General features: G+C 36.4%; 1 protein-coding gene across 1 annotated transcript; it reads left to right on the top strand.

Annotated features, from left to right (window-relative positions):
* The first annotated feature begins 8,218 nt into the window (after positions 1-8,218).
* On the top strand, positions 8,219-9,064 carry LOC119687617. Its single transcript, XM_038102004.1, has one exon. It carries the CDS (start codon positions 8,219-8,221, stop codon positions 9,062-9,064), a length of 846 nt encoding a protein of 281 aa, XP_037957932.1.
* Positions 9,065-16,403: the final 7,339 nt, after the last annotated feature.

Raw genomic sequence — 16,403 nt, 5'->3', positions numbered from 1 at the left:
GCTGCTCAGTCATTATACATGAAGCTCATGCGAATTGTTGCGTATATACTCCGATTCATAAACCGTGCTATGAAATGTCAACAAGAGATATCACTAATCCCAAGTGCTAAAGAATTAAATAGCGCTTTCTTAAAGGTCGTAGAACAGGTTCAGAAAGATGCATTTCAAGCCGAGATATATGCACTGATAAAGCAACAGCTGTTAAAACCAGGCATGCAGAAACTTACTCTATTCCTGCACAATACAAATTGTGGCCCCAATAAAGTAACACTGTTACGCGTAGGAGGCCGGTTGCTCAATGCCCCAATTAGCTATGATTCCAAGTTTCCACTCCTCATGCCAAAAAATTGCCATTTTATTAATTTTTACTTAAGGCATCTACACTTCAACAAATGTCATGCGGATCCCAAGGCGTAAGGGTCAATTTTGCGGCAAAAGATATGGCTTGTTAACGCGAAAGCAGCTTGCAGTAAAACTGTAAAAAGTTGCATACATTGCTTTCGCTATAAACCGAAACTTCTGACTCAAATAATGGGAAATTTGTCAATTGATCGAGTCACAGCAACGCGTCCTTTTATAATTTCAGGTGTTGATTTTTGTGGTCCCATGTATACAACATTAAAAATACGTGGTCGACCACCAGTCAAAACATACACTGCCGTTTTCGTTTGCTTCACGTCTAAAGCTGTACATTTTGAACTGGTCTCTGATTTAACTTCTAATTGTTTTATTCTTTGTCTTAAAAGGTTCGTGGGACGGAGAGGACTGCCAGAGCGAATTTACTGCGACAACGCAGGCTTCATGGGAGCCTGCCGAGAGCTGAAAGAGTTGCAACAAATGTTCAAAATACAGAAAGACCAGCTGGTATCATATGCTGCACAAGAAGGAATCGAATTTTTGTTCATACCTCTTCGCGCACAACATTTCGGAGGATTGTGGGAAGCCGCCGTCAAGTTCGCGAGTACCGAGACTTTAAACATCGGAGTGAAACAAGCAGAAGCGTACCGAAACTTTCAACAATTACAAATCAAATACAAAAAGAGGACATCATAGAGAACGAAGAGATAGACCAAGCTATCCAACAACAAAAGGAAATTGAAGGTGAAATCCAGAGGATCTGGATAAATTTTAAAAAGGATTTTACCACAAGATACTCAAGGCAGTATTTTGAGACGCGTTTGGAAAATATGCGTCAGAAATGGGACGCATTTGAAGACAATAATGATAATCTGATCAAAAATTTGAAGCCTGATCATGAATATATCACAAAAAATTACTTTGGCCAGTTACAACAAAGACGGAATGAAATCGAGAATCGATTTAATAATGAATTGAAAATACTAAGTCAAAGAGAGCAAGAGGACGTTTGGTCATTAAGGAATCAAGACAGAAGTATCAATGACGGTCACCATCACCAAGCCATGTGATATTACGAACAAACGTTTAGCAATCTTAAGTACAAGTCTGTTGCAGATCAAAGAAACAATAGACTTAACGAAAAGTATTGAAACGTTACAGTTTAAGTTTGACAAACTAAAGAATTGTTGGGCAAAGATTTCACAATTACACGATGAATGCCTGCTCAGCAATGATGCAATAGACCATGGAGATTTCATTCAACTGGAATCGATATACGAAGGAGTATATATTCAGTTACAAGAAGAACTGAACGTTCGTAGTCAAAAAGTTTCAGACACAAGACCACCCGTAAGCAACAATATCAAACTACCACCGTTGAATGTACCAATATTCAACGGCAAATATGAAGAGTGGTGTCCATTTTGGGAATTGTTCGACAGGTTAGTTCAACAAAACCATAATCTAGTGGATGTAGAAAGAATGCAGTACTTAAAAGGAAGTCTGCGGGGAGGCTAATCAATCATTTAACAATAACAGCGAACAATTATACAGCGGCAGTTGAACTGCTGAAACAAAGATACAACAATCCAGCAATACTTGTGGACAGTCTTATTAATAAGTTATTGTCGCTCAGAGTAATAAGAAACGAAAATGCACAGGATTCAAAAACATTCATGGATGCTTCTAGAGAAGTGTTATATGGTATACGTAATATAAATGTGGGCACGTTAAGTTGGGATCCATTAATAATTCAGATACCACTTCCAAAATTAGATGGTGAAACCAGAAAGTTATACCAACGTTCAAGAGGAGCATCAACACAAACACCAAAATTGAACAGCTTATACGAGTTTATTGAGAGCAGAGTTAGAGGATTGGAGGCAACTCGTGACACAAATCGCGAAAATAAGAATAATTTTCGACCAACAGCTGTAAATACAAAAACGCATGTAACTAACCATCAATTAATTCGATGTTCAAAGTTTCTAAATATGAAGGTGCCGGAACGGCGTGAAAAGATTCTGAGCGCCAAATTATGTTTTAATTGCCTTCAGAGTGGGCATTTTAGTAAGTTGTGCTTGAATAAAAACAGATGTACAATTTGCGACAAAAAACACCATTATCTTATGCATGAACAAGTTAAAGGCAAACCAACATTCACAAATAACATAAATAAACAGAGGATGCCAACACTGAAGAACACTACGGAGACCGAAGTGGCAGCTTTGTACAACATCCAAAAGGAAAAAAACTGTTTTACTAGCAACAGCAATAGTAATTATAAGGACTAAAAAACAAGTTAATCCGATACGAGCGCTTCTTGATCAAGGATCACAATCTTGTATAATAACAGAACAATTAGCAAGATCACCATTGAACAATTATCAAACTCATGTAAAAGGTATCAATGGGCAGACAACAAGCGTTATAGCCAAATGCTCATTAGAAATTCAATCTATACATGATAAGAATAAGAACTGTCATATCGAAGCAATAGTGTTACCAAAAATAACATCAAAAATGCCAAATGCAGAATTCACGCCAGGAAAATGGTCGCATATCGATGGATTGCAGTTAGCAGATCTTTGGTATGCTGAACCAAAGGAAATACAATTGTAAGTCGGGTCGGACGTATTACCAGAAGTGTTTAAAGAAGGATTAATTAAAGGGCCAGACAACTCTCCAATGGCTCAAAACACACTGTAGTATATCTACATATTAACAAACAAAATAATTATTTGTTAATGGTAATATGATGACATACGTTACTGGCACATGCCAAAAGCAAAGACATTGATCACACACTTACTATGTGAAGAAGCGCAAAAGAAAAGTAATTTGATTCTTTTGTTTGCGCAAATGAAATTCGTAAAGTGCATTAACTTGCATTGGAATTTCATTATTTAGTATTTCGGGTAATTATTAAATAATAATAATATATTCATATTTTTAAATTAATTGAAATGCATATTAAGCATTTTTATATGAAAATTACTAGGCGAACATAATATTCAGGTAGATTAGTGTTTAAGTTAGAATAAGTATAAATACTGTACAAATTTAATAAAGAATTCAGATTCAAACAGAACATTGAGTCTCACTAATCATTTGTTTAAGTTGCCTATTTGCAACATAGCTTTATTCGCCTCGTTGCGAACAAGAAAGCCGCCTCGCTGCGCTAGGAAAAATTTATAATACAACATATAAAACCAAATCTTATTAAAACACTATGAACACACTAAAACACACTGGATGGATATTATCAGGACCTTTAGATGTAGAGCGTACAATCACAAACAAAATAACGTTGTGCACCATGGCTTGCGGCAACAGCGACGAGTATTTAAAACGGTTTAGGGAATTAGAGGAAATTCCAAATGCAGAACAAGAACAGTAGAAGAAAGGCGTTGTGAGAGACATTATGATTCAACTTGCATTCGCGATAAAACAGAACGTTACATCGTTAGGTTACCGCTAAAAAATGATCGAGAAACGTTAGGTGAGTCCAGAAAAATGGCATTGAAAGGGTTCTTTTCACTAGAAGAACGACTTGAGAAGAATTCAGCACTAAAGCAAGAGTATGTGAACTTTATGCAAGAATACATTAAGCTGGGTCACATGAAAGAAGTTAATGAAAAACCAAAGACAAAGGTATATTATTTGCCGCATCATTCAGTTATTAAAGAAGACAGCACGACAACAAAAGTTTGAGTGGTGCTTGACGCGTCCGCAAAAACGACATCAGGACAATCACTGAACAGTATTATGATGACTCCAGCGCATGATAGTCTTATTAACTTTACAGAAATCAGCCTAAAAAGATGGAAGATTGTGCAGAAAATAAAGCAAGACTTTTGTAAACGGTGGTTCCAAGACTACATAAGAAACATTCAACAACAGAGATACAAATGGACAAAACCGATACCAAACTTAGAAATTGGTCAACTAGTTCTATTGAAGGACGAAACATTAATATAATCAACGTGGCCTCTAGGCAGAATCATAGAAGTTCATAAAGGAACAGATGGCTTAACCCGAGTTGCTACAATTAAAACCCAAAAAAGGGATAGTAAAACGTACGATCTAAAAAATATGTTCTCTGCTAATCACTGATAATGTCAAAGAAGATCATATTCCGTCAAATCAAGAGAAGTTCCCAAAGTCAGTTAAAGAATGTAATGGGTTTGAAGCAACATCAACCAAAGCAGATTCAGACACTCAAAATATGTTACCATTGGGAAACATTGTCAGAAATAAAGAAGTAGTTCCGACAAATTCTACTGTAGGAGATCCTAGAACGCGACGACAATGGTTATCGGCTAGGCAATCAAAATCGACAGTTCTTGCTATATTGTTGGCATACCTTACATTAGGAACTACATTAGCAACACCCACATTAACATATCCCGAATCAGGATTATTCATTGAAGGATAAGGCAAAGCAAAAATACAAAGAGGAACACTTAGAACCACTATCACATTTCCAATCCGTGACAAAATTCAAGATCAAAGGAACGTTAATAACACCATAAATACAAAGAGGAACACTAAGAACCACTATCACATTTCCAATCCGTGACAAAATTCAAGATCAAAGGAACGTTAATAACACCATAAAACAATGACAATGTTGTGTACCAAGTCAAAGGCTGTCAATCCTTATATACAATGTGACGATTTAGTTTCCAATTTAAATCATGAAGGGCGCATCTTAAGAACTACCATTGATCGATTGTTGACGGCAGAATTATCAGTTACAAGAAGTCCCCGAGGAATATTAGGAACAGTGTTAACAACACTTTTTGGCGTAAACGATGTTGCTTGGTCGTGTACTTAATCAACAACCTGCTGAGGTTACCAAATCTAAACCAGTTTGTAATACCAACTCAGAGACGGCATAATGTTGACGAATCAACAAAAAACTAACAACTAGGTCATGAGTTAATCGCTCACACCTGTTGCTTAATTTTTTGGTTGACGAATCAACAAAATAGTATGAATTAGGTCATAAGTTAAGCGCACGCATAGGTTGCTTAGTAAGCAATCTGTGCGAATTAAATAATAAATTAGTTTAAGTAAAAATTATATATCTTGCAATTATTATTGCATTTTAATTTGTATAAAAGACCAATTTATTGTAAATAAAATCAGTTATTGAGTTACAATCAATATCTCCGCATTCGTATATTGTTCCCCCCACCAGTGGTAAGGAACTTATAGTTTGTTAGTGAACGTCGTTGTTCAGAATCCTAAAATTAGTTCACACATCAAACATTAAAAGACCCTCTAAATTTACAGATACTTAAATTCACATTAATCTTTATTATAATTTGTATCAAAATTCCGAAAAACTATCTAACGACAGATGTAAATCTAATTTAGAAATTGTAGGAAAAAACGAATTAGTAGTAAACATAAGCGGAAAATATTATAATTATAAAGAAAATACCTTGCTCAAGGAACTAGAAGTAAGTAAGAGTTGTATATTTTCTATCTCATGCCAATATAAAATAAACAATGTAACAAAAGTTATTCCTATTGAAGATGATTCTATATTAATAAAAAAAATGCTGTAAATTTAAGCCTATCCCAAAATTGTACAAAAAGGAAAGTAGTTTTGAATAAAAATAATTTAATTAATTTTGCAAACTGTCAAATAAAAATTTCAAACATTGAATATAATTACCAAAAAATGGAATTCTACGAAAAATATCAATTACAATTGGGTAACTCATTAACGCAAGAAATACCAGAATTTGAAAATATTCATTTAGAAAAATTTGAAAATATAAAAGAAATAAAAGAATTGTATTTTCACAAAAAAGTATCCTATGGAATTAGTATTACATTTGGTATAATAATTGTATTTATCATTATAATTGTGTTATATCTTTATAAAAGAAAAGACCAAATAAGAATTGTAAATAATATTCAAGACAATAAGGTCGACGAAATCGAACTAAACCAAATTAAAAGAAAGTATGGAATTGTATAATTTTCTTTTTCTTTCCTTACTTCTCACATACATTTATAATAACGATATCCAGGAGTACTTCGAATCAAGGAGTAGAGGAGTTACATTCTCTTATCTTGTCCCTATACTAAATATTTTATTATCGTTGTTTGATTAGGTCAAACATCTACATTGCATCCTACTAAACATTTTATTATCGTTGTTCGACCTAATCAAACAACGAAAGATCTACATTATACTTTATTATATTCTATTATCTTCAACTAAACATTGTAACTAAAAATATTATTATTGTTGTTCAGCCTAACCAAACAACGAATTGTCTTATCAGGATTCGATACTTTGAATCCTCACTGCAAATATAAGCAAAGTTGTTAGATATAAGTTAGTCTTAAGATTCATTTAATAAAGTAAGCATTAAACTTAAGTTTTGTTTAAGTTTAATCAAATATAATTCGCGCTTGTTGTTGTTGGTACATGCCAATAGGGTGTGTGGAAAATGGTTTGACCGACAGTAAATAAATAAATAAGAACAGCCTTGTATTAAGTCTCATGTTACGATGCGGTAGGATGGGACTATGCAGAAGGCAATGGCCACACAACGTGAACGTGGAATGTGCTGACACTACGAAACGTGACCAGCAAACACGTTACTTTTGAAGCTGACACAAAAGTGCAGAAAAGTTTTGGCTGTACTCGCTCGTCTAACTTGGTGGATACATGTCGGGATCACCGCGCTGTTCAAATTGACTCGGGGAAAAATCAAGCAAGTTCAAGTGCAGTGCAAATTCAGATGGAAAAGCTGTGATTAAACTGCAAATATTGAAATAAAATAACTAATAAACAAATTGTTTGTTGTCAATCAAAATAACTAATAAAATTTACAAATAATATTAATAATATTAATTACAAATAAATCAAGCAAGTTCCAGTGCAGTGCAAATTCAGATGGAAAAGCTGTGTTTAAACTGCAAGCATTAAAATAATTAACTAACAAATAAATTGTGGTTGTTATGCAGAATAACTTAAAAAAATTGCAACAATTAGTTTTTGGTGCAAAATACACAGTTGACAAGCGAGATTCAGTGCCCTGTATTAAGTTCCGTGAAGTTAATGTGAATAAAATATATGAGAGAATAATTTAAAGAAAATGTCTAAAATGCAGAAATTTTGGTAAAGCCAAAATTTAACAGAAACGTAATGAAATAGTTTTTTTTTTCGATTCGTAGTGTTAAGTCAACTGGGTTCTCTTATACTTATTTTAATTTCAATTATTTAACATTTATTTACAACTAAAAAAAAGCTTTTAATAGCCGCAGCTTTCCATTTGTTTTGTTTTTTTTGCTATTGTTAATAATATGTTTTAAGAATAAAGTCTGTGGTTTGTGAACCTCTCAACAAAAAAGGTGCGTTTGGATTTTACTGTCTTTATATAAAATCAAAGAACTGAAAAAACTATTAAATTAAATAGTTTTCGATCATTGGCGACCGTGACAGAACACGACCGTAGTGTGCCTAGAAACAAGTGTTTGAAATTAACTTAAATTTATTTTAAAGACTTAAGATAAATTAAATATTAAAAGTGTTTCACACAAATTAAATGCAATTTATATTAAAGACTTGATATAAATGACGACTAAAAGTGTTTCAAATTAAATTCAATTTATATTAAAGACTTGATATAAATAAAGACTAAAGGTGTTTCCAATTAATATTAATAACTTAATATTAATAGTCTCTTACATCAGAAATTGTTTAAAACTTAAAAATAAACAACAGTTGTTTAATTTTACAATAACCTTGACAATCATTCAGGTTATTAACCTTCATAATATTAGTTGGTTTTTTTTTGTTTTATTTTCGGTGATGCATTTGCTTTCGGTGATGCAAAATTCTAATAATGCAGCAGCGAGCAGCGCTGCCGAAAACAATTCGACTACAGCTTCAAATTCTCTGCCGCCACTGCCTTCATTAGAAGAATTAAAACAGCAGCGAGCATCTACAAAAGGCAGTATAACGCGAATTAAAAATATTGTTGAGAACAACAAAACTTTATCGTCAACGGAATTGGAGTGTAGACTTGGGATGCTAGATGCATATTATAAGCAGGTATCTTACTACCAGAATCAGATAGAGCGATATTGTCCTACAGATTCAGCGCGCTCTGACATCGATGAGCTGTACGTAAGTACAAAATGTTTAATATTGTCATTAGTTGATGGACGGAGGAGACAAAGCTACCATGAGCAAACTTTCTCGTTACCGCAGCTGCCGTCAAACAGATTGCCACATTTAAAGTTGCCTAAGTTTGACGGCAAATATCTTGAATTCAAAAATTTTATACATATTTTTCAAAACCTTGTAGATAGTGATTCGCTCTTGACATCAACTGAAAAATTCAACCATTTGTTATCGTGCCTTCAAGGCGAAGCGTTAGCTACAGTAAAGGCGTTCCAGATAACGGAAGACAACTATCCGAAGGCTCTCCAAAGACTCAAAGAGCGATACGACAATGATCCTCTCATATTTCTGGAAGGCATTGCAACACTTTTTGATGAACCACAATGTATTAAACCTGATTCGACTCAACTTCGCCAATTAGTGGACAACGTTTCGGCTTTATATAGTTCGCTTAAGTCACTGGGATCACACGAACAGATATGTGATGCAATCATGATTCACTTGGTGATGACGAAAGTGGATAGTGAGACGAAACGTAAATGGAATTAATGTCACGACTATACGAAACTACCAACTTGGCTGGAATGTTGCAAGATGCTTGACAGGCGATGTCAACAATTAATGGTACTAGCAAAGGCCAAGCCAAAGGCTACAATCAACCAAGAGTTGCAGCATACTAGTGTTCGTAAACCTTTCAAGCACATCTTAATGACGAAACAAAAGTCTACAAGTCAGATTCATTGTGTATATTGTTTAAAACCTGGTCATTATATTACTAATTGTCCAAATTTTTTAGCTCTATCAGTTGAAAATCGATGTCAACAGGTGAAGCAAATCCAACTATGCTTTAATTGTCTCCGGAAAGATCACATTAGCACACATTGTCCATCAACGTATTCATGCCGAATGTGCAAAAAACGACATCATTCACTTTTACATAATACTGGTGCATCATCTAATATGGAACCTTTATGTGAGCAAACAATATCACCTCTAAGTCATGTACACACTAATGCACTAGTTCCAGACGAAACTTCTGCTCGGGTAAAATCAGTGGTGCTTTTGGCAACAGCAATGGTGTTAGTTAAAGATGCATCGGGTACTTTTCAATTCTGTTGAGTGTTATTAGATTGTTTGAGCAGCATCAGCTACAATCATTAGTCACCAGAAGTATGCAAACCACATCACAGCAGATTATCACTCAAGCATCTATAATATCACCACCGAAGGATTCACAGATAAGTCCCTTTTATCAATATAATTACTGCCCAATTCATTAAAGTAAAAGTTACGATGGCGAAAGAAATGATCCCATAAACGTATATGGACTGCGCGTTTGTTAACATAAATATTATCTTCAAAGGTTAAATAAGAAGTAAACTACAGGATCACTTGGTTTAGTTAATATTAAATAAATCACTTTAAATTTTCTTGATCACGAATTGCTCTTGTCCGGTATATATACCAAAAAAAAGATTGCTTAAATTTAATTTTTTTAAAAATTGACCGCGTAAAATTCTTGTACACAAATGATATACACGTTGATATTGGGTTAACAGTTACTTGGCTGCTGGGGTAGAAGCAGTCTTAGTAGCGAACTCAGGACACCTGACGACCTCCCTGTTTTAAACAGCCTTACCTGTGCAATGCGAAGCTCTCCGCAGGTGGACATATTTCTCTTTCGCAACTCGTGGGAATCAAAATTGACGAAAAAATTTTAACTATACCAACACAAGGCGAAGTGGTTGACGCTGATAATGCGGACAATGAGGCCTCACAGGCCGAGTTGATAGCCTTAGCTTCAGATACCACAACGCATGACGGTCATGAGACCAACAAAATGGTGAACGAAGAAGCCCCGCAAGAGGCTGAGCCTTTAACCAAAACGGTAGGAAACATGACAAAGACTGATTTCGACTTGGCCGAGCGTATCCGTCTGAACAAGAGGAAAAAGCAGAAGCGAAGAAGAGAGAAGCACAAGGCTCCAAAAGCCACAAGATCGGAGGACCTCTTGGCGAGAAACACTTAGGTGCTTTTAAAGCATCTTTGTTGAACGCCGTGGAGTCCTTAGATGGCGGAATAGGTGACATAGTAGGATTTGTTAGCAACGCTAGCCTGACGCTAAGCTGACGGCTGATACGCTAACAGCGTTGCGCAACGAAAGGAGATTACTCATTTTTGTGTACGACTCTACCGTAGGCAAGGAAAGTATTCTTAGCAGACTGCAGAAGCAAAACAGCTGTGTTCGAAGTGGAGGGTTACTAACTTCAACAAGTTTGGCGAAGCGAGCAGTGCTGGCGTCAGGCTCACAGTGTGGTGCCCGAAAGAAGATGCGGAGGTGATTAAGATCGCAGGGGGTAGGCTCAACTGTGGTCTTGATCAAGCCAAAGTGAAATTCTAAAAGAATGCACGACGAGGAAGACAACGCCTCTGGTATGGGGCTAGCGGGTCTGCGTAGACCGTTAGGGCGGCGGGTGGGCCCATACCAGAAAAACACAAAGGTTGTTCAAAAGGCTATTAAGGGACTTGGTACATCAGTTGCCACGCTGTTCTTTGCACAGGCAGCTGGTAAAATAAGGACATGCATAATGGTGAGGAAGGAGATACAATGCATCCAATTGCCTCATCTATGCTCACCAGATCTTACTACGGTAAGAGTACGGAGTGATGCAAATACCTTTATCGTGGCGTCAGCATATCTACCATACGACTCTACTGAACCACCTCCCAGTCAGGAGGTAATCAGACTGATGGAGTATTGTAGGACGAAAGGGCTAAAAATTGTCATAGGATGTGATGCGAACGCACACAACATTGTGTGGGGTAGCAGCGATAGTAACAACAGAGGGAAATCTCTCCTCGAGTTTTTTGAAAAATACAATCTGATGATTGTAAACAGGGGGTTAGAACCTACTTTCGTTGACACACGAAGGTCAGAAGTTATTGACTTAACCCTGTGCTCAGGCGCAATGACACAGAAAATTGAGAAATGGAGGGTCGCTGATAGACCAACAATGTCGGATCATCGGGCTATACACTTTGAAATACTATGTCGTCCGAAACGCACTAATAGTCAGAGGCTAGTAAGAATTCCTGAGAATACTGATCAGGTAACGTCAAGTACGTTGTTGAAGGAATTATAATAAAACAGGCCGCTGAGGAAACTCAAGACCACATGGAATGTAGAGACAAAAGTCAAAGCAATTACTGCTGCGATGATTAATGCATTCGAAAACGCTTGTCCCCAAACAAGCATTGCAGAAAAGTCGTCGACACCTTGGTGGAGTCAGGATCTTGATGTAATAAAAAAGGAGACAAGGAAAGCCTTTAATAAATACATGAGGGAGAATAACTCCGAATCATGGGATCTATATAAGGCTAAAAAGCGTGAATTTAAGAAAGCACTACGCAACCGGAAACGGGAGTCGTGGCGGAATTTCTGATCGAGCATGAAGGGGACCTCTGAAGTAAGTCGGTTACAAAAGATAGTCACCAAAGATCCGGTCTCAAGACTTGGATTAATCCGAAAGAAGGATGGTACAATGACGGAGACCTTAGGGGAGTCATTGAGTACTCTCATGGAGATTTTCCAGGAAATTTCATGTTCTCTCATTTTCCAGGAAGTTTCAAATTAGATGATCACTGGCCCTCTCCCAAAAAGGGAATAAACAGAGAGGAAAGATTTGATGCAGAACGGACAGTGACCATAAATGCAGTTAGGAATGCCATCTTGACATTCGCTTCATTTAAGTCACCGGGGTTGGATGGCATATTTCCAGCACTCTTGCAATAGGGAATTGACCTGCATTTCGATGGCCATCATGATGGACATCGAAGGAGCCTTTGACAAAGTAAGCTTTGATAAATTAAAATCTGCTCTAGCTGACCGAGAAGTCGGTTCACTCATTATTGGATGGATAGATTTCATGCTAAGGCAAAGAACAGTAAACCTACAAAATGGAAGACATAGACTGAGAAGCAGAGCAGTCAGAGGCTGCCCACAGGGAGGGGTGCTTTTACCATTTCTGTGGAACGTCACCATAGACTCTCTATTTCAACAGCTTGACTTCAAAGGCATACAAACAATTGGGTATGCGGACGATATAGCACTGATGATGAACGGCAAGTTCCCAGACACCATTAGAAACGTAATGAGAGGTGCTCTCAAATGCGTCGAAAAATGGTGTAGAGAACAAGGCCTGGCCATCAATGCCCCGAAATCAGACACTATCCTCTTCACGAGGAAGAGAAGTCAGTCAATGGAGCCCTTACAACTTTTCGATAATAACATTCGCATATCAAAGTCGGTGAAGTATCTAGGTGTTGTCCTAGATAATAAACTGACTTGGAATGAACATGTGGATGAAAAGATCAGGAAAGCGAAGAGAGCTCTATTTTAATGTAAGAGAGTGTGTGGAAGACGATGGGGGATATCCCCAAAATCGATGCACTGGATCTATACCATGATGGTCAGATCTATTATGACATATGCGTCAGTTGTCTGGTGGTCTAAAGTCACCCAAAAGACAATAAAAATATAGAACACTGATAGTAGACGGCCTTCTACATAATGAATGTGAAAGGAATGACATATGCATATTTACCGATGGCTCCTTAATGGATGGCAGAGCTGGTGCTGGGGTTTACTCGAAAGAGCTAAATCTAATGTGCACTCTACATCTAGGAATATATGTTTCCGTCTACCAAGCGGAACTTATGACGGTCTCACATGCTCTGGATCACCTATTGAATTGTCAGGTGTATCAGAAAAAGATTCTGATAGCGCTGGACAACAAGCAGTTATCAAAACCATGCAAAAGACATACATAGCCAACAGCTTAGTACAAGAATGTGTAACGAAGCTCATGGAATGTGCTCATGGAAATGAGGTGACGATCATGTGGGTTAAAGGACACATCGGTATTGAGCAAAACGAGAAGGCAGATGAACTTGCAAAGCAAGGATCAAGCCATAATTTCTGTGGCCCGGAGCCCAGAATACCATTGGGGTATAGCATGACGGCAGCCTATGTCTATAAGTGGATAACCTCAATTCATCTTAATAGATGGAGAGAGTTGAACACTTGTAGACAGACCAAACTCATGTTACCAAAACCGTGGGCCAGAGAAGCGATAAAGGTGCTTAGCTATTCGCGGAGCACCCTAAGCTGGCAGACCTCACTAATTACTGGACATGGCAACTTTAAGTATCACCTCAAAAAGATAACTCTTGCTGAGAAAGACACTTGCAGACTATGTCAAGAAGAAAAGGAGACAGCGGTGCATATATTGTGCCAATATCCAACACTGGCAAATAGGAGGAAGACTGTCTTGGGACACCATTGGGTTGGTGACGACTTGGCAGGAAACCTCAAACTAAATGAGCTGCGAACGGATGCCACTCCAGCTTCTAATCAATAACAATATCCGAGAATCGAACGACGAAAAAGGACCCAAGTCGTTTCGTGGTCTACTTCAACTATTCCTTCACTTAAGTGCGGCCACTTGTTGGACAGTGCGCGGTACCAACGTCCCACCATACATATATTTATTTATTTATGAAAAGTATTAATATAGTTTTGATTAAGTGAATTTTATATATATGTAGGATAAGTTATATTAGTTGTAAGGTTTTATCTGTTTTGGGGCGCAGGGCAACCCTTGCCGAGTTTGACAACGCATTGTAAATAGGTAGGCCGAAATTAAGAGGAAGAATTAAGTGCAATGTAAACTTTTAGGTTCTTCACCAGTTGACGTCAACAGCAAAGATACCAGTAAAAAGGTGAAAGAATAGAGAAAGCTATTTCAATAATATCAAAAGAAAAAGAAAGAACAATAAAACCCCCTCTTAATTTGGGTGTACAGAAATAGAATTTGTTTTGGTTAATGTATAAAAATCCAACTAGTAAAATTATTAATTGGTATAAAAATTTGAACTAGATGAAAATTTTATGTATTTAAATACAAACAAAATATAGAAAAAAATTGTATTAAAATTTAGTAAAATTAAAAGTGATAAGTTTAAGAAAAACTCATAAAAAAAAGAAAAAAAATTTATAAATTATATTAATGCTTAAGGAAATTTTGTTAGTTTTAAGGTTGGAATAAAAAAAAATTGAAAACAAAATCAAATGATAATGCAGGCCTAAAATTTATTTATTTGGCGGTGGTAGAAGTACCTAAAGAAAAATAGAATGCTTATAGGGTGAAATGCGACAGGGTGAAATAAGAGAGAATTTTAGACAAACGTTTCAAGCTACTGCAACGTCGTTAGCACAATCACGCAATAGCTATATATTTAGATGTAGGTCCTTCACGCAAACTGGCTTCCTTCCCAATCCAGCAGGTGACACGAATTTTTTTGTTATGGTCCGCGGATGTTGGTGAACGTGAGAAGAAACCACCCCCAAAGCCGGCGAGCATACACGGCTGGCCACCATGTCACCATCTTCACGTTCCTAGCATGTTCACTTCGCCCACTGAAGACCGGACACAACATATGGAGCCCAACGTTACAGCAATCGACGACGTGACAAGAACAGAACCAAAGGACGTAACTATTTTTTTTTGTTTTTTTCTTTAATTTCAACGCTTAACAAATGGAGGCCAACTGCCAACTAACAAAACGACCAGACAGACTAAAGAAAGAAAAGACACCCAAAGCTAGAACAGGGACAAAATTTTAAAATTTTCTTATATTCCGCATATATGCGTGTATATATTGTAATGTATGTTTACTAAATATATGACAGGATTGCCATGTAATGTTATGCATATATCGAATATGTATATTTTATGAATTTATTTTGAGTATTATCTTAGCTCTCCAGCCGCTTGTTCTATCCTTTCAGCACTTATGCCGTATAGGTTATTGTTCTCATCAGCTATTATGCCGTACAGAACTAGAGACCAATCAATCATTAAGAACACAAGTTCTTTGATCTTAGAATTAAGTCTGGTTTATTAGGCAAAATATTCTGGTATTTATACCGTTTAAAACTTATGTACTAACAATGTTTCAAATTACTTATGTACTATAAATAATCCATTAATATTCCAGCATACTCAAAATGAGTGTTTATCATTTGTCATATTTAATATTTATTATAAATATATTACTCTTCCCTAAAGAATTTGGGTCATGCTAGTGCAACGACCATTCATGTTTTATCACATGGCTCGCGCATTATGTTACAGATGGATTTGTAACTGCATGAGTCAAGTGCATTCATAAATGTAACAAGATCAAAGTCAAAGCGACAGTTCGACAAAAGTGCATTTAATAAATTATGTCACATTTGCTTTGTCTACAATGCAATGACTTGTCACATTAAGCATTGACGTAGGTCATAGCCACAACAATATGATAAAATGCTGATATTATGTATGTGGCAATTGGCGGCGGGCAGTAAAATGAATAAACGAAAAAACTGGCAACGCTGCTAGTTTTTGATAGTAGTGAGTTGGAGAGAGTGAGTGCTGTGGACGGGCGTAAAAAGGGTAGAGCGTCGTTTTTAAAATACATTGAAATAATTTCTTTTTTGTAATAAAATATTATTGTAAAAAATATTAATAAAATTTATTTATCATTACATTAATAAATTTTTCCTACATTTCGGGGCTCAACCGGGATTGCGGTGATCGAAAAAGCACGTGAAAATAAAAGCGCACAACATTGTGAAATTAAGTGTTGGGTTTTCTTTTGGTACAACAAAACTACAATAAAGCAACAGTAACAAGAAAAAAAACAAAAAATGGATGAGCATGACGTCAGAAATATTAGTGTGGAGCAATTGAAAACTAAATTGTCAGAGTTGGAACTATCTACTGCTGGAAAGAAATCAGAATTAAAAAGCCGTCTTATAGAACATTATGAGATAAATGTAAAA

Source organism: Teleopsis dalmanni, chromosome 1, assembly GCF_002237135.1.
Source record: "Teleopsis dalmanni isolate 2A chromosome 1, ASM223713v2, whole genome shotgun sequence".
In the NCBI taxonomy this organism is placed as follows: domain Eukaryota; kingdom Metazoa; phylum Arthropoda; class Insecta; order Diptera; family Diopsidae; genus Teleopsis; species Teleopsis dalmanni.
Note: the sequence above shows the minus strand (reverse complement) of the source record. Positions and strands in the feature narration are given on the sequence as shown.

Coding starts and splice junctions, on each gene's coding strand:
- LOC119687617 (XM_038102004.1), top strand. CDS start 8,219: ATGCAAAATTCTAATAATGCAGCAGCGAGCAGCGCTGCCGAAAACAAT.